Source organism: Tachysurus vachellii, chromosome 6 (assembly GCF_030014155.1).
Source record: "Tachysurus vachellii isolate PV-2020 chromosome 6, HZAU_Pvac_v1, whole genome shotgun sequence".
Taxonomy (NCBI): domain Eukaryota; kingdom Metazoa; phylum Chordata; class Actinopteri; order Siluriformes; family Bagridae; genus Tachysurus; species Tachysurus vachellii.
Window position 1 is genome coordinate 6,359,548 of NC_083465.1, and position 19,845 is coordinate 6,379,392.

The following is a 19,845-nucleotide window of genomic DNA, read 5'->3' on the forward strand; positions in this document are numbered from 1 at the left end:
CTAGCACTTTCTTTACCAAACAATACAGCAAGTAGTTTAGCATATTTGTTGGCATTATTAGTGTCGCCTTATCAGTTCATTCGTTTAACATAAAACTATGTTGAGTGGGTTTTGAAAGAGTGAAACTGAATTGTCGTTAAATGCTTTTAACATAATATAAGCAGCATAAAGGATGCCGAAAATTAGCATTAATACTGTAGGTGTATGTAAAGAATTAAGTGAAGAGCGCATGCGCAGAAATCTTCAAATAAGTCAGTAAGCAGCTCAGTGTAGATAAGTAAGACAAGAATTTATATATATATATATATATATATATACGTATATATGTGTATATATATATATGTATATATATATATGTATACGCATATATATATATATATATATATATATATATATATATATATATATATAGAGAGAGAGAGAGAGAGAGAGAGAGAGAGAGAGAGAGAGAGAGAGAGAGAGACAGAGAGCTAGTACCCTTTATATAAATGCACAGGCTACAGTGTGTAAATGTGTTTCTGGGTAACATGGACATAAGTTTATAGCTATTTCATTTTTAAAAATTGGTTTAGATCTTAATTTTTTCCAACGGACACATTGCAAATTAATAAATTTGATCTGAGTTTGCCACGTTGGGTGTGATATTACCTTTTCCCAGAAAACCGCATGTCAGTCAAGGCCTACATTATTGCTAGGATTCAGCATATCAAGCACATTGAGAACTCAGTCTCACTCTCTCACTCATTTTCTACCGCTTATCCGAACTACCTCGGGTCACGGAGAGCCTGTGCCTATCTCAGGCGTCATCAGGCATCAAGGCAGGATACACCCTGGACGGAGTGCCAACCCATCGCAGGGCACACACACACACTCCCTCATTCACTCACGCAATCACACACTAGGGACAATTTTCCAGAGATGCCAATCAACCTACAATGCATGTCTAAGCCACCGTGCCCCCACATTGAGAACTATTTATAATAAATAATGCTTGAGCATTGCGAAATAAGGTAGACCTAAAAAAAGGGCATATTTAATTCATGGTCCATTCGAATTAAATGTGATAGAATATCGGGCCACTTTGTGAACGGAAATCTAATCTAACATTACTGACAGGTTAAAAGTTCCAAGCCTGTAGATGTTATCTAATTACGAAATAAGTAGAGGTTCCCTAAATGAGTACACACTGCTAGGTGTTCACACCATATGTACACACATGCTTCTGAAAATGTATTCAGCTCTTACACTCGTGTCAACGCAGCAAATGAAGTGTGTAATATAAGACAAAAGGTTCCACTGTGTATCTTTCCTTCTATAACCTTGTTAGCATCGTATGCTTCTTAGAACATGCTACAATTCTTAATGTATGATTTTTTTTAAATAAATGCACCTCATGCAAGATATATTTAATATAAAAGCCTAATATAATACATATTATATAATGTTCTTTCGGCTGCTCCTGAAAGAAGAACAAGGAGGGTTATATTATATAATATATGTGTATATTATTATTTATGTAGGTGATTATTAATACTGCATATCATAGCATTAACTATTATTAAGTATTATTAACATGATGTTCATATGCTCTGTAACGTTTTGGAAATATTAGTAGCTATATACAGTATATGGTTGGCTGGTTAATGTACCGTATATGCTTAATAATAAGAAGTTAAGAAGTTTTATTTACGGTTTATGCCTAAAGACGATGACTTGATAGGTTTCCTCCAGTGGTTTTGTTAGTCTGTGCACTTAGTCCACGTGCCTCATACAATGAATGAGATGAAGAAGGGATGCGTAACATTAAGGAGGCTTCTCCGTCACCTCAATGGAGGGAGGAGGGGTTCATCTCTGACCACCTGACCACAGCTTCAGCGTCTCTCTCTCTCTCTCTCTCTCTCTCTCTCTCTCTCTGTGAGTGTGTGTATGTGTGTGTCTTATCTCTCTGTCACACCAACGTGGAGCTGCGAGTCCTTCCCCTAACCGGCACCTACTTCATCTCGGCATAGGTAAGCTAAAGCTTCTTCTTTATTTAAACCTGCTCAAAAGCAGATATTCCTACATTCATTAGTGTTGTTTTCTTTTCCATTATAGTTAAGCGTATATCTAAGTGACCAATACACAATGAGTTGGAAGTTTATGTTCTAAATTTAACCTGTCTCAGTGAAAGAAACAGACTGAGGGGTCATTTTGTTATAATACCCTAATGACACTTATCTGTGTTTTAGAGCAACTGTCACCTGTTAACACTTTATTATGAACATGATAGGACATGCATTGTAAGGGATGGCAGAGTAACGGGCTAAAACTAATACTGTGGCTAAAGTTTGAGCAAGTATTAGGTTTTGAGCAATGGGTATAAAAAATGTATATAGGTTAAAAATGAAATTAAACAAGTTTGATGTGTGCACGCAGTTGTAGGCCATGACACAAAGCCTATAAAAGGACAGTCAGAGTAAATCATCCTGCTCTGCTGCTATTCCTGGACCTGCTAGTGATAAACTGTGACAGATGCAGAGACAGGCATGTTGATACACAATATCTTGAGATAGAAACACTTTCAATAGAACATCCTGATTTTTATTTTTATTTTGCCTTAAAAGTAGAACGAGCAGTATTTTTAAATATGATGTTTTATAAATGTTATAATTATAAATGTAGTTTAAATGGAAATAAAGTAAATACATAGTTTTGAACATTTGGTTTTGAGAGCCTACTTTAGGTTTTCTGTTGTTTTGGTTTTTTTTTTTTGTTTTTTTTTTTTTATAAAAGGTTGTCATCTGAATCAATCAAATGCAGTGTCAGGTTTAAAATGTTTGTATTCAAAACCTGCGACACAATAAGGTTTTTTTATTGTCTCTGAAAACATGTGTTGTGCCGATAGTGTTTAGCTTCAAGGTTACATTAGGTGAAGCTTTTAAATTATTTTTAATGAAAGACTAAAGATCTAGTTTGAAATTAGGATTTTTAAAAATTTCCTAGTACGTCAGTGGTTCTTAAGGTTCAGTTGTGCACCGGAAAAAAATGTAAAGGGTCCAGATTAAAAATACACAATAAAAGTGCTATCCTTGATGTTACATTGGCAGTCATGAAAAATATGTCATCCATATTATTTAAAGATATTATTTTATAAATGCTAAACAGTTGTGACAATGAGAACTGACATGTTTATTCACTTATTTTAGGTCTGGGCTGTGACCCCCTGATACAGTCATGGCACCCAAAAAGAGCAAGGCCGCTAAGAAGAATAAAGCAGACATCAATGAGATGACAATCATGGTGGAAGACAGCCCCATCAATAAAATCAATGGGTTAAACACTCTTCTGGAAGGTGGCAATGGCTTTAGCTGCATCTCAACCGAAGTCAACGATACTGCCTATGCCCCCAACCTGCTGGAGGGCCTTAGCAACATGAGACAAGACAGTTTCCTGTGTGATCTGACAATAGCAACCAAGTCCAAGTCCTTCGATGTGCACAAAGTTGTGATGGCATCTTGTAGTGAGCACATCCATAAAATTCTCAAGAAAGATCCAACCCTTAAAAAAGTTGACCTCAATGAGCTGTCCCCGGTTGGTTTGGCCACGGCCATCACCTATGCCTACTCTGGAAAACTGACCCTGTCACTCTACACCATTGGCAGCACGATTTCAGCAGCCATGCTGTTACAGATTCATACTCTGGTTAAAATGTGCAGTGACTTCCTAATGCAGGAGATCAGTGTTGAAAACTGTATGTATGTGGTCAACATTGCAGATACATACAACCTGAAAGAAACAAAGGAGGCAGCGCAGAAGTTCATGCGTGAGAATTTCATCGAATTTTCCGAGATGGAACAATTCTTGAAGCTCACCTATGAGCAGATCAGCGACTTCTTAACAGATGACTCCTTGCAGCTGCCGTCTGAGCTCACAGCCTTTCAGATTGCAATCAAGTGGTTGGACTTCGACGAGAAGAGACTGAAGTATGCCTCAGACCTGTTGACGCACATTCGCTTTGGCACCATCACACCTCAAGATCTGGTCACCCATGTCCAGACAGTTCCAAGGATGATGCAAGATTCAGAGTGTCACCGTCTTCTGGTGGACGCTATGAATTACCATCTGCTTCCATACCAGCAGAACATCCTGCAGTCCAGAAGAACCAAGGTCCGTGGCGGCCAAAAAGTACTGCTTACCGTGGGTGGACGGCCTGCCTTGACTGAAAAGTCCCTCAGCAGGGACATTCTTTACAGGGATGAGGACAACATCTGGAACAGGCTGACTGAAATGCCTGCAAAGAGCTTTAATCAGTGTGTGGCTGTCTTGGATGGCTTCCTCTACGTGGCTGGTGGTGAAGACCAGAATGATGCCAGGAACCAAGCAAAGCATGCTGTCAGCAACTTCTGCAGGTAAATGATTTCCCTGTTGCTTTCCTGCCTGATTTGCCTTGTAATCTTGACATTTTGACTCAAGATGACTGAGCAAATACGTGTCATTTTTTTCCACACAGATATGACCCCCGATTCAACACATGGATCCATCTCACCAGCATGATACAAAAGCGTACACATTTCAGTATCAACACCTTTAATGGTCTTCTGTTTGCTGTTGGTGGACGCAACTCCGATGGCTGCCAGGCTTCCATCGAGTGTTATGTTCCGTCCTCTAACCAGTGGCAGTTGAAAGCCCCCATGGAGGTACCAAGATGCTGTCATGCTAGCACAATCATCGATGGTAAGATCTTGGTATCTGGAGGTTACATCAACAATGCTTACTCCAGGGCCGTGTGCTCGTATGACCCATCAACAGATAGTTGGCAGGATAAAAACAGCCTGAGCACTCCGAGAGGCTGGCATTGTTCCATCACTGTTGGAGAGCGGGCTTACGTTCTAGGTGGTAGCCAGCTCGGAGGGCGCGGGGAGAGGGTTGACGTCTTGCCAGTCGAATGTTTCAATCCTCATTCAGGCCAGTGGAGCTATGTTGCCCCCTTGCACACAGGTGTGAGCACGGCAGGTGTGGCAACGCTGAATAATAAGATTTACCTCCTGGGCGGATGGAACGAGGTGGAGAAGAAGTACAAGAAATGCATTCAGGTATACAACCCCGACCTTAATGAATGGACTGATGATGATGAGCTGCCCGAGGCTACAGTGGGCATCTCATGCTGTGTTCTTAACATCCCCACCCGCAAAACACGAGAATCCAGGGCCAGCTCAGTATCATCTGCTCCGGTCAGTATATAGGTGACAAGATAAGATAGGGGAACATGGCTAGTTCAATCATGCATAATATATTTTTAAGCTTTTCCTCTCAACTGTGAAATACTTTTCACACTCAGGACAACCATACTCGTCAAAACCTATCCTCATGTCATTTTAATGCGCAATCACATCCTAAACAGTTCCATTTATTTCCGAATCTTAAATAACAATATGTTATGTGATTATTATTATAATTACATTTTCAATTTGGATCAAATCTGCAACTATTCTTCAAATTTTGGATGAATTTTCAAGCATTAAAGTGGCTTGTAGGTTATGAGAACATTGATATCCAATTAAGTTTTTCGTTCAAAGATTGAACAATTTTTAGATTGATATTTTTTTTGTGTTTTAACAGCAGAAAGAATTTTCTAATTAAACATATTCAGCCATAATTCACATAATAGCTGTATTTTAAAATGGGGCCAAGGCTTATAATTATACACTAATGCAGTTGGTAGTACATCATGAAATATGCTTAACATGATCTGAAGTCACAAAAGTATGTTTATGTACTTGAGTTCTAAGGAAGCCAATTATATACAAAAGCTTATCTAGCTTAATCTAACATCTCATCCATTCTTAACTATTGATGGCTCACTATTAAATACTGCTCTTTGTGACACCATAAGCTAGTATGGAATGTGTATTGAGTATGAGTATGGAATGGGATATATGAATGCTTAGCATTTCACGTCAGGTAGTCCTTCCTACCTGCCAGGTGTCGGGGTAATAGAAGCAGTTTACTTTTCCATCTGACACTTTAATAGACAACATTAAAATATAAAAAAAAATGCAAAAGAAACTATAGAAGACAAGATGGAGTTGAATGGTTCGACAGGAAAGACTTGTTTTGTAAAACGATTAAGTGGTTAATGAAAAAAAAGATACGTGCCTGAGCTGACTACTTTGGCAGTAATGATTTTGGATTATTCCTACCAGCTCATGTTTTAAAACTTTTGTAGGTTCTTGAACAGAGGGACAACCGCACAACAACAGTATTAAAATGTTTTTAAAATGTGACCGAGAAGTGTAAAATGTGACTGAGAAGTGTAAGATGTGACTTTGAGAAGAGTAATAATTGTATTTATGCTGATTCATTGTATGATGAATTATGCATATTCATTGTACGTGTCCAACTTCTGCATATTTATTAAAGGTTCCTAAAAAATTTTGCTGATGTCTTTTTTTAGTCTTGAGTTCCTGATAGAAATACCATGCACAAGCTTGCAGCAAATCGTGTCCAGCATTTTACAATAATGCAGTTTACATTGCTTTTGGGTTTTCTGTAGTCAGAATCAATTAATTGCATTATTTATATATTTATTTATTTGTTTGTTTGTGTGACTCTTGTATGACTCAAGAGTTCCTAAATCTGAATGCTTCTGAGAGGGTAGGATGTTGAACCAGTTGGACTAAACCACAGTTACGCAATCTTATCTTAATCTTATCTTATCTTATCTTGTGAGTTTTTTCATTCCAGTCATGCCTGAGCCACACCTGATTTACTGTACATGTTTAAACAGTAGATCCTGGCTTTCAATAGACTCAGGTGTGGCTTTTTCTTGTCTCGCTCTTCAAATGCATTTTCATCATTATGAAAGAAAGCATTATGTGCAAAAAATACAGAACCCCGGAGCTTTTTTCTGATTTAAAAAAATGAAATGGGTCATACAGTATATATCAATTTCAAGAAATGTATATATTTTAAAAAACATTTCATGGTCATATAGTGTAGTGATCCAAGCACCCAAGAAGCTGGTGGACTGCCCTTGCTAACTAGTCAGTGCTGGGAGAAAGAAAGCATTTCTAAATCACTGTGTTAATTCTACATCGGATAGTAGGATTTTTTTTTTTTTTTTTTTTTTATGAATATGCATTGAAAAAAAATCCAATTTATCCATTTATAGTTCAATTCAGTATTGTATTTATTTAAATTCATGTTTAGTTGGAAAACGTCAGCTCTTTTGCCTTAGTAGCTGGTGGCTGGTCAGTCCAAGCTGAATATTTCAGTAGCTTTTATATTTTCAGAGGTTTCTCGAATAATTGACAGATTTTGCTTAAAAAAAGTTCAATTACTGGTCAATTTATTAGTTCAGTGGGGGGGAGGAGAAGAAGAAGGAGAAAAAGAAGAAAGAGAAGAAGGAAGAGGATGAGAAGAAGAAGAAGAAGCAGAAGAAGAAGAAGAAGGCGAATCAGAATCAGGTTTATTGGCCAAGTGTGTTCACACACACAAGGAATTTGGTTCCAGCTGTTTGTACAGACATCAAAAACACAATACTATACATTTAGCTTGTACAAGACTAAACATAAAATATAGACAGTACGAGAAAAAAATCTACAAAAATGCTGAATGAATGAATGAAAGAATGAAAACATTATTTAAGAGAAAACAGATTCATTATTTATTTTTATTTTTATTTTTTTTGCAATGTCACGATGAGCGCGAGACTCCAGAATGAGCGCCGTTGTCTTGACAACTGCCTACCTCCGAAAAAGAAAAGAAGAATTGCTGAGTCATCAGATGACGCAGCTCAGCCTAAAGCGGTCACGTGGACCTCTATTAACGTCGCGTCTCGCACGGAGACTAACTGCTCAAACCGCACAACGGATTCTCAGTGTGCGCGACTCAGGCATTCTGTTCGTACTCAATTAGCGCCAACGGTCTGTTACAAGCACTCGTCACATCCGCAGCTTTTTTACCCGCACCACCTCTTATTAGCTTTCGTACGTGAGCTCGAGCAAGGACGCTGACTTAGAGGACGCCGCGTATTATAAAACCGTTAAAGGCCTCTCTTTCTTTCTAGCCGCTAGCAAGCTAGTAAATACAAGTCGCTGATACCGCTGGAACCAAGTGTGATACCGGTTTATTTATCGCTCTGGTTTAACGCGCTTAAACCGCGTCTGTCGCTAAACGCTAAATAAAGTAGCTCATTTTGTTGTCTTGTTTGTGTCGGAAAGTTTCGTGCTAATGGGCTTGTTGTCTCAGGGCTCCCCGCTTAACTGGACTGAAACCAAGAAATATGCCGACCATGTCAGAAAGCACGGCATTGTGCAGTTCCTCAACATCTACAACAAGGTGAAGGACCGGCAGAAGGATGTGCTAAAGTGGGGCGACGAGGTGAGTGACTTATAATTGTCTTAACTGTAAAATCTTGGTTGTGTTTATAAAGTCAACTTAGTTTAGGGTTTAGTGGTGTTTGTCGTGATGTAACTCCTTGTGTTATCCTTTACGACACAAAAGAGCAACATTTAGCTTGTCAAATCAGCGGCTGAACCCCAAACTCGCTCTCTTCACTGCACAAGTGCACTACTTTACGGGCGAGAATGAACGCCCCTGCGCCCTACCTAGTGTCTCTCAGTCCAGAGTGTGGAGCTTTATGAGGACTGATCCAGTGCAGCAGGAGCAGATCTCAAAGCACGCCACAACACACACTTACTACTGTACGTTCATTACAAGACGTGTATATGACGTAATGTGTTTCCTTTTGCTCACACGCATCACACCAGTGCAAAGGCACTTCAGTAACATCAGTTTTTTACTTCCCTTGATTGGAAAGTCTCCTTTAGGTGGCCAAGTGAATCATGTTTGTTTTTATGTGACATGTCTTCTGTGTTCTAGCATTAAGAAGTTGAGAACTGAATCAGAACAATTATTTTACAGGTTTGTCTGAAGGAAGAAGCTTTTGACAAACCCTTTAAGCTCCACTCACTTTGCCCGAACACTTCATGTCGTGTATCACTAAAACGTGTAAGATCTCACACGCTGATCAGCCCAGACATTTAAACCACTGACGGGTGAAGTGAATGACATGTATTACTTTATTACAATGGAAAAGGTGTGTGGATGTATCAGGCTTCAAGTGAACAGTCAGTTCTCAATGTTGATGCGTTGGAAGCGGTTGAAATGGGCAAGCATAAGGATCTGAGCAACTCTGACCAGGACCAAGGTTTGATGGCTAGACGACCATTTCCAAAACAGCAGGTCTTGTCTGGTGTTACTGGTATGCAATGGTTAGCAACTAGGTAAAGTTGTTAAAGGAAGGACATCCGTTGAACCAGTGAAGTCTGGTTCGGCGCCACACACGAGCTCTACTGTAGCACAAACTGATGAAAAGTTCATCACATGATTTGACCCTTGGTGTTAAATACGCAAATGTTAATATTCAATCTTGCAAAGTTCATGTAAATTTTGGGGAATGTTGCCAAACTAATTTGATTCAGAATGTTTTGTCTCCCTCGACAGCGACTACTTCATAGAATGAGATCTCACAGTAAGGAGCAAGAATGATGTACACAGGAAGTAGCTTTTACTGAAATAGTCAAGTTAGTGTGTTTAACGTGAACAGCTTATTAAAAATGGAACCTAAAGCTCATTGGAGCTGCAAGACAAGCAACGTAAGCATGCATAAGAGTGCTGTTGCAAGCACACTGGAATGCTGTTAGTTTTAGATTAATCCCCTGTTCAGACAGTGGACTCAGTCTGAGATCGGAGATAAAGTTGGAAAGATAACAATGGTGTTATAATGTTGTTTAAAAACCTTTCCCGTCGGAATGCCTCTGTAGTAGATTTCTAAAACGTTATCTGACTTATGTAAATGTCACTAGGCAATGAAGTATAATAATTAAAAAAGCCTTACCGATGCAACCATTACACGTGTAACAGTCATTAGTTTATGGTTTAATTATTGTTCTGCACGTTGCTCCGACACCTTTGTACATTCATGTTAGTGTTAGTGTAATATTAACACAGTATCACAAAATGGCTTCTACTGTATCTGTGCTCTCCTTCAATTATATACAGCCACAAGGTCACTATAAGTGTGTACTCAACTTCTTTAGTCTATTCCTTCTTCACGTTGGAAATCTAAGGGAGATTTATTTATTCATTTATTTATTTATTTATGAAGCTCCCACAAAGGTCTAGAATAAGACGCTTTTAACGTCAGGGTCTCATTATTATGCTTGTCTTAAGACTTTTGTTTATTCTTTAGCTTTTGATTAATTATATACACACATCATTGTGTTTCCGTACTATATATCTTGCTGTAAAGCATTTTGGCTCAGCTTCTGTTGAGTTTAAATGTCAAGTTTGACTTGACTGGTCTTGAACAGTAATCCACATAATCCACAGTTGATTTCTAGGAACATTCCAGAGTGCACTTTCTCAAGTTCTTGTTTTGTCTGTTTTGTTCTTGTTTTTTGCGCCCCCTCGCCCCCCACCCTCAGGTAGAGTACATGTTGGTGGAACTGGATGAGAAAAATGAAAAGGCCCGTGTGGTTCTGAACGGGAGCAAAGTGTTGGAGACACTGCAGGAAAAGGGGGAAAAGGTCAACCCCAAGTGAGTCACTGCTGCCTTTTGTCATGCAAACCTGCAGCTCGTGTCACGGTTTCACCTGAGCTCGTACAATATGATAGTCATTTCCTGCAGCGTAACACCGCTTTCCAAGAACGGTGTTGTATGTATCACACCGTGTTCGTGAACAATAATCCAACATCTTGTGGCACATCCAGCTTTTGAATTCTAATTATGATTGGTGTTTTTAGAATCATTTACCATTCTTGTGTGTCTCTGTTTACACAAGTTTTCCTGAATGGACAGGCCTTGTTTATGTCAGGAGGTGTGCAGCCCAACACGACACAACACAAGAAAAAAAAACAATTCATAGTAGGGCAGCTGGAAAAATGTAGCTTTCATTACTGCCTCTATGCTGCACAGGGCACACCAAAAAACAACTAACAAGCACACTATTCTTCCCATGCTACACATCAACAGACCAGGTTTCACTTTGCATATATGCTATTCCTGCCAGGCCAGTCTAATTTTTTACTTTTCTGCACATGCAAATGTGAGATGCTAATCTTCTGCTAGTCTTATTTGTGCATGCTTTGCATTAATCAACATCGTTGAGACGTAATTGCTAGTGCCATGATGCAAATATGTAACAAGCTGAAAATGTTCCCAGAGTTAATTATGTTTTTTTTTTTTTTTTTTTTTCTTTTTTCTAAATAACTAAAATAATCCATAGCCATCCAACCCTGTGGAGACCAGAGTATGGCAGCTACATGATTGAGGGCACTCCAGGACAGCCTTACGGCGGGACGATGTCCGAGTTCAACACAGTCGAAGACAACATGGACAAACGGAGGAAGGAGGCGTCGTCCGTGCTCAAAGAGGACGACACTATCTGCACTATCACATCGTTCCCCAGGTAGCATGGAAGTGTCAATACTAAATACACACTGCACCAACAGGGCCTAATCATTTGCACTGACCAGCAGAGACACACACTATTCAGGGCGTTCACCTCACACAGGGTGTATAATTCACTGTTATTATAACCTCCACTCTTCAGGGAAGGCCATATTTTGGAATGTGACACAGAGTATTTCTGTTCATTCAGACACAAGAGCATTAGTGAGATCAGACCCTGACACTGGGTGAGGAGACCTGGGGTGCAGCTGATATTCTAGTTCATCCCAAAGGTGTTTGTTGGGGTTGGTGTCAGCGCTCTGTGCAGGACACTCCAGTTCTTCCAGATCAGATTTGGCATCCGTGTCTTTTTGGTGCTTTGCATGTCTCTCGCTCTCTCGCCCTCTTTCTCTTTCTCTCTGTATATGTTTGAGTTATTAATTATGCCTCACAAACCATATGCTTGTGTACGCTGAGGTAAGTAGCAAATCCAAAGTGTGTGAACTGCCATGAGCTAAATATTTCTGTTGCCATCAGAAAGCTGCACAATGCATCTAGATATTAGTCACTGATTTACCAGTTTGACACAGAATATTTATATGTACTTTTGTTCAGGTTAGGGTGCCCGGGATTCACAAAGCCAGAACACAGGCCTACACCTGTTGAAAAAGGAGTGAGCAAGTCCCTCTTCTTTCCTGATGAGGCCATCAATAGACATCCCCGATTCAGGTCAGGAGTCAGGGGTTTATTTGTGCTTTCAGGTTTATTGCCTCCAGCAGGTTTTTTGCATTCCTGATTGATAAAGAGAAGCTTTATTTCACTTTCACATAGCTGTAAGGGTGTGGACCTTGAGTTAGCCTTGAGGATGTTTTTCAAAACAAGAAAATGTTTGTGTGTGTGTGTGTGTGTGTGTGTGTGTGTGTGTGTATATGTATGTATCTATGTATATATGTATGAATGAGACTGTATACTTTGTCCCCCAAAAAAGACCATGTAATTAATTCAGATTTCAGTACAGTACAGTCTAACAGTCATTGTATTATTATTATTATTATTATTATTATTATTATTACTGCAGTGCACTAGGTAAAGTAGCACAATATTCTGTAAGTTGCACATAATAAACAAGGTCACTTGTTCATCCGTTTCAGCACTTTGACCCGGAACATTCGTCACAGAAGGGGGGAAAAGGTGGTGATCAACGTACCGAGTGAGTCACTATCACCTCGTTAAAAATTATAGGGTTGGTTTTTTTTTTAAATTGAGAATTAGAGTAACCTTAATGATAAACTCTTCACGTGAGTGTCATGTGAAGGCCGAATTGATAACATATAGAGAGACTGTGCATACTTTGAAGTTCATACGAGAACTTGATATGCATTGTTCAAAAGCGAGGTGGCTTGAATTACCGTTTGAGTTGATGCTGTGTGCGTGTAATGCTATCCCAGATTATCTCAAAGTGGAAATTCCATATTGGAGCATAAAAAGAGTTTTAGGGAATGAATTCTGTTCGCATCTGGGACCTGCAATTTTTTTTATTTTATTAATTTTTTTTTTTAATTTTGAATTTAAAAAACGTTTTTAGTTTTTAAAGATCAAAACACACCAAGTCCATTTGTGGAGACGTTTCCCGAGGACGACGGGGAGGCGGCAAGTGCAGCTCGGCCCGATCACATCTACATGGACGCCATGGGCTTCGGAATGGGAAACTGCTGTCTGCAGGTAAACGTCTTGTACGACATTAGAGCAAAAATATTGCTCTTCTTCTGTTGTGTGAATAATTGCAAACTGTCCTGCTGTTATTAAGGTCACATTTCAAGCTTGCAGCATCAGTGAGGCTCGATACCTCTATGACCAGCTGGCCACATTCTGCCCCATACTGGTGAGTGATATTATAAGGTGATATTTCAGCTTGTAGTGAAAGCATTTCCTGTTTGACAAACTAGAAAAAACTGAAAAAGATGAAACACACCTCGCCAACAAGGGGTTTATTCAGTATTTTTTATTAATATGAATTATCTTCCGTATACATAATAAAGCATTACACAATCCTTGCATCATATCAATGTCCTTTAATGGGCTTTGACATCATCAAGTGACTACCGATGGGTGATAAAGGAATAACCTACATAAAGCGACACCGATTGGAGTCACAGCAGTGTTAAATGTCTGGCATAGCAACTAAAATGTTATTATTACACAGGATTAACACAACATAGACTTCAAGTGAGAACTGTAATGAGCTCAGAAATAACTCTGACACTTATAATTAATAAGTTTCTCATAATCACACATGTACCTGGCTACACAATTGACTTTTTAGCTCATTTTTCGACACCCTCCTTTGTTAAACGCGCTTCACAAATACAAATGAATTGGATTAATTAATTGAAATATAGAGACTGAAATATAGCTTGTCAAAATATGTGCAGATGGCCCTCAGTGCTGCTTCTCCCTTCTATCGTGGCTACGTGTCTGATATCGACTGTCGCTGGGGCGTTATCTCGGCCTCCGTGGACGACAGGACTCGGGAAGAACGAGGGCTGGAGGTAAGAAGCAGCAGTTGAAAATAATTTCACAGTATACATTTGAGCTTGTCTGTAAGTCAAGTCTTTTGTGAAGTTCCCCCTAAAGCATTTGTGCCTTGTGTTCATTCCCTACAGCCTCTGAAAAACAACAAATTCAGGATCCACAAGTCAAGATATGACTCCATTGACAGCTACCTTTCTTTTTGTGGGGAAAAATACAACGACATCGAACTGACAATAGATGTTGAAATCTACAATCAGCTCCTTGACGCAGGTAAAAGGAGAGCAGGGTTTTTGCCCTGATATGTTTATACGTTGATATCAGAAAGCATTTTTGCCTATGAAATAAGAGCTATTTGTCAACACTGAGCTATATTTCAGGGATTGACAAATTACTGGCCCAGCACATCGCCCACCTCTTTATCCGTGACCCGCTGTCGCTCTTCGAGGAAAAGATTCATTTGGACGATGAGAACGAATCGGACCACTTTGAGGTACTTGGTGTAAAATTTCACTGCAAATTATTTTTGTGTTTTCTTTTGAAAGTAGTGTTTTTATTTTTAGTTACACAGGCATTTTGTCATTTTATTTATTGTTTTGTCCTGTACAGAATCTTCAGTCAACCAACTGGCAGACCATGAGGTTCAAACCACCTCCTCCGAACTCTGACATTGGATGGAGAGTCGAGTTCCGGCCCATGGAGGTGTGCGGCTCATCTTAATGCTTTCAAAATAGTCATTTGACCACTATTTCAATTTTCTTTATGATGATGTGATGTTAAGAGTATTATCAGTATCATACAGCCCACACACTCTCTGCAGCTAAGCATGCAAGTCAAATAATCACAGATACGTTTATAGTTGTGCTCAAAAGCTTGTACACTGTGGGAGAATTCGCAAGATGTGTTTTTTTTTTTTTTTTTTTTTTTAAAAAAAAGAAAACTTTTCTTTTAAAAACTATATAAGAAAATTATTCCTTATAGAACTGAGGTTAATATGGAAGGCGTAACAATTATCAAGCAAAACATAAAAAAGAAAATAAGTCCAAAAGTTTGCATACCTTTAGTTCTTAATATGGTGTATTGCCCCTTAAGCATCAATGATGGATCATTGATGCTTTGGATCATTGTCATGTTGGAACATTTAAGAGTGTTCCATGCTGTAAAATGCACAAAGTCTGCCAGTAACATGCTACATTGATCTTGCATCAGTTTTTCAACTTTCTTGTTCCTTGTGTTTTTCAAGTTGTTCAACTTATTGGCGCTCACGCAGCCCCGAAACAAGCTTTTGTAAACTTTTGATCAGGGTTCTTTAGGTGATTTCATAGGTTTTATAAAGGAGTCCAACAACTATGTGATAATTAATAACTTCACATAACCACCATCCTTAAAAAAAAAAATAAAAAAAATTGCAATATCAGTCATTTTCAAATAAATGGCAATGTTTAACAATTTCTTTCAGGATATGCAAACCTTTGAGCACAACTGTATACAAGACCACAGGCCGTGTGCTGCTGCTTATACAGTACATACTCGCGTATAATGAAAACATTTCTCTCACACACAGGTTCAGTTAACTGACTTTGAGAACGCCGCATACGTTGTGTTCATTGTTCTCCTTACTCGAGTCATCCTTTCCTACAAGTTAGACTTCCTCATTCCCTTGTCGAAGGTTTGTCTTTTCTGATGTTCTCATCTTGTTTGACCAAAGCCATAACGTATTGCACGTTTCAGTCTAAATAAGGCAACATTGTATTAGGTGGACGACAACATGAAAGTTGCCCAGAAAAGAAACGCAGTCCAAGAAGGCATGTTTTACTTCAGGAAGGACATCTTTAAAGGTAAAGAATGGATTGTTTTCGTATTAAACTGAGTCTGTATACAAACTGAGAATCCGGATGTCTGCTTATCGAGACCGTTTATCCAAATTCATTTCCTTCAAGGCTGCAGCCCATTGTTTGACTCGGCCACCACAGCCGCCCAAAATGGCGTAGAGACCGACGGCAACCATGAGGAATACACACTGATGAGCATCGACACAATCATTAACGGCAAGGTACAGATACTTCAATCGGTTTAAGCAAACATTGTATTGTATTTTTGCATGCAAACTAACTGTTTATTGTAACATGTTTTCAGGAGGGAGTGTTCCAGGGACTCGTACCAATTCTGAATTACTACCTGGCGAACATGGAGGTCGATGTAGACACACGCTGCACCATCCTGAACTACCTCAAACTCATTAAGAAGCGAGCATCGGGTATGCAAATGATTACAGTTGAAATAATAAATAACGCAGAAAGTACGAGACCTAAATTTGACAAACACGGAGGACTAAAATGATGTAGGGTTCTTTATGTCAGTGCTGTGATCCATCATATTACTTAAAGAAGCACCTGGAATGTCTGAAAGGATGTTGGATGTTAAGGGGATGCTCAGTGGAGATGTGCATGTGTATTTGAATAACAGTTTAGGTAAAGTTTATAACCTACATTAACATAACGGCAGGGAGAATATGTGAAAAGATGGCATGGACAGATCTGAGAAAAATAATGGAATCCCAGTAACCTCTAGTAGAACTTCAGTCTTAAATGAAAATGGACCTCAGGATAGGACACTACACACTATGGTATGTCAGCCACCCTGGGATGCTTTTCATTTTATTCACCTGCTACTCTTCAACATTTCTTATTCACCAGTTTATACTGTAGACTTGTGTATTTACAGTTACCTTAGCAGTTACCTTATATCTATAAATGAACTCTTTCAAATCATCAAATAAACCTTGAGATTATTTTAAAGCTGATTATTATTTTTTTTAACTTAAGCACTTCAAACAAAAACAACTTGCAATGTAAATTTAATGGTATCAGGTATAAATCAAATCAAATCATCAGCTCTCTTGATATGTAAATACTTCTGGATTTAACAATACATTTCCAAATTCAATTCCAATCTTTGCGGTTTGTTACAGGATCCCTTATTCCTGTATGTTTGCTCTGGTATCTAATCCACCATAAAACATTTATAGAATAAATATAAAAAATGTATTATTTAAGTCCTTTATGAATACAATATAAAGTTTACATCAGAAAGGCTCACTGGTGTCTTGACGTCTTCAATGTCAAACTCAGTTGTCCAAAGTCCAGCGTGATTACCAAATGTTGCCTCATCTCACTGAATCTGCTCAGTCTCACTCGTGTTACAAAACTGGATTTGTTTAGTAGGTGTCTTTGGCAAATATTTATTTTCAGATTAACTCACATGACTAGCTATTGCGTGCTGTTCATTGCTGATGTTCGTGTTGCCCAAGGGCTTTTTAATTAACCTGCCTTGTGCTTGCTTCTAATTAACCTCAGGAGAACTGATGACCATGGCAAAGTGGATGAGGGAATTTGTTTCCAAGCATCCACAGTACAAGAACGACAGCGTGATCACAGACAAAATAAACTACGATTTGCTTTGTAAGTGTGACCGAATTGCCAAGGGGGAGGAGCAGTGCCCTGAACTGATCGGCGAGCCTGTGAAAAGGCGAAAGTGAGGCAGGATGAATATGCTGTGTGTCATAATTTTTTTGCATGTAAACTGGTGACCAAAATGTTTTGCAGAATAACAAAAAGAGTGAACGTTCCAGACAAATTAAAGTTTTGGAGTATGGATTTGCATTCTTTTTTTTTATTTTATTTTTTTTTATGATATTTTTATGCTTCTCCAAATCAAAATTATTTTAATAACTTTAATGATCAATGTTACTGGGATCAGCTGTGTATATTTTCTTCTCATTTCTGATTAAAGATCTGAGATTGTGTGAATGTAAATGTAGTATTTGTACATTAGTAAGTTTACTTTCCACTGTTAAAACTCACTGTAAATAGTGTTCCTTGTAATCAGTTAACATTAAGTTTACATTAACAAATTGTTAGCGTTAACACCGCTATGATCTTTGTGTTGAGATTTTCTCATGCAGTTGTTTATGCAGTTATTATTTTTTTTTTTTATTTGTTTTTTCTCAATACAAAATTATTTTGGATAAAAGTTTTGGCACATATGCTTGTCAATGCAGAATACCACATGTGGCTTAGTAATGTTTAAAAGTGCGTTTGGTGTTAAGTTTAAAACACAATTTTCAGCTTATTTTAAAGATTAATGTGTAAGGCAAAAGTGACTCTTTATAATCTTTACAATTAACTACACTATTAAATTAGAATTAGGTTAAACCAATTAGTTTTAAGTTGTTAATCAGTTGTTAATTTCTGAGTCATTCATTAGACGATGCACATAAATCTTTTTATTTATTTTTTATTTGTTCAAAGACCAAAATGAGATTATGCCCCATTTAAGTACATGGCTTCAAATAAAGTGATTTCTATACATATCAAATTGTATACTTTGTGTGTCATATCTTTAACATGACTGATACTCATTGCTGTCAACATGACTCATGATAACCAGAAAATAATTTTTTTAATTCTTTTTTCCTCATAAAACACTTGGACCGTTTTTAACCCTGTTATTATAATATATTATTATAATTATATCAAGTGTGTTGACACACAAGGACATTCATTGCACAAGCTTCCAGCCCTCATCCAAGAGTAACTCCTGTCCTGTACATGTTAGTGTGTATTAGGGTTAGGAATCTGTGCATTATACTGTGCACAGTTAGGAATCTGCATTATACTGTGCACAGTTAGGAATCTGTGCATTATACTGTGCACAGTTAAGTACATGGCTTCAAATAAAGTGATTTCTATACATATCAAATTGTTTACTTTGTGCGTCATATCTATAACATGACTGATACACATTGCTGTCGTTGCGTTGAAAAAAAACCATGAATCATGATAACCAGAAAAAATATATTTTTTTAAATTCTTTTTTTCTCATAAAACACTTTTTTAACCCTGTTATTATAATATAGTATTATAATTAGAATATCTATTATTCAGAATCAGAATCAGGTTTATTAGCCAAGTGTGTTGACACACACAAGGACATTCATTGCACAAGCTTTGACCCTCATCCATGAGTAACCCCTGTCCTGTACATGTTAGTGTGTATTAGGGTTAGGAATCTGTGCGTTATACTGTGCACAGTTAGGAATCTGTGCATTATACTGTGCATAGTTAGGAATCTGTGCATTATAATGTGCACAGTTAGGAATCTGTGCATTATACTGAGCACAGTTAGGAATCTGTGCATTATACTGAGCACAATTAGGAATCTGTGCATTATACTGTGCACAGTTAGGAATCTGTGCATTATACTGTGCACAGTTAGGAATCTGTGCATTATACTGTGCACAGTTAGGAATCTGTGCATTATACTGTGCACAGTTAGGAATCTGCATGATACTGCGCACAGTTAGGAATCTGTGAATTATACTGTGAAGAGTTAGGAATTTGTGCATTATAATGTGCACAGTTAGGAATTTGTGCATTATACTGTGCACAGTTAGGACACTGCATTATACTGTGCACAGTTAGGAATCTGTGCATTATACTGTGCACAGTTAGGAATCTGTGCATTATACTGTGCAAAATTAGGAGTCTGAGCATTATACTGTGCACAGTTAGGAATCTGTGCATTATACTGTGCACAGTTAGGAATCTGTGCATTATACTGTGCAGTTAGGACTCTGCATTATACTGAGCACAGTTAGGAATCTGTTCATTATACTGAGCACAGTTAGGAATCTGTGCATTATAATGTGCACAGTTAGGAATCTGTGCATTATACTGTGCAAAATTAGGAGTCTGAGCATTATACTGTGCACAGTTAGGATTCTGCATTGTACTGTGCACAGTTAGGAATCTGCATGATACTGCACACAGTTAGGAATCTGTGAATTATACTGTGAACAGTTAGGAATTTGTGCATTATAA

The 19,845-nt window shown here is 38.2% G+C and overlaps 2 protein-coding genes across 2 annotated transcripts; both read left to right on the forward strand.

Moving 5' to 3' along the window:
- The first annotated feature begins 1,896 nt into the window (after nucleotides 1–1,896).
- klhl31 (kelch-like family member 31) lies at nucleotides 1,897–6,409 on the forward strand. The gene is made up of 3 exons (XM_060871899.1): nucleotides 1,897–2,009; nucleotides 3,186–4,388; nucleotides 4,490–6,409. Exons 2-3 carry the CDS (start codon nucleotides 3,214–3,216, stop codon nucleotides 5,220–5,222), a joined length of 1,908 nt encoding a protein of 635 aa, XP_060727882.1. The 5' UTR covers nucleotides 1,897–2,009; nucleotides 3,186–3,213; the 3' UTR covers nucleotides 5,223–6,409.
- Nucleotides 6,410–7,828: 1,419 nt separating this feature from the next.
- Nucleotides 7,829–17,506, forward strand: gclc (glutamate-cysteine ligase, catalytic subunit). Its single transcript, XM_060871900.1, has 16 exons — nucleotides 7,829–8,361; nucleotides 10,470–10,582; nucleotides 11,271–11,453; nucleotides 12,050–12,163; nucleotides 12,586–12,644; nucleotides 13,020–13,156; nucleotides 13,242–13,316; nucleotides 13,867–13,983; nucleotides 14,098–14,236; nucleotides 14,344–14,456; nucleotides 14,573–14,665; nucleotides 15,528–15,632; nucleotides 15,720–15,801; nucleotides 15,904–16,016; nucleotides 16,100–16,220; nucleotides 17,320–17,506. Exons 1-16 carry the CDS (start codon nucleotides 8,212–8,214, stop codon nucleotides 17,499–17,501), a joined length of 1,896 nt encoding a protein of 631 aa, XP_060727883.1. The 5' UTR covers nucleotides 7,829–8,211; the 3' UTR covers nucleotides 17,502–17,506.
- Nucleotides 17,507–19,845: the final 2,339 nt, after the last annotated feature.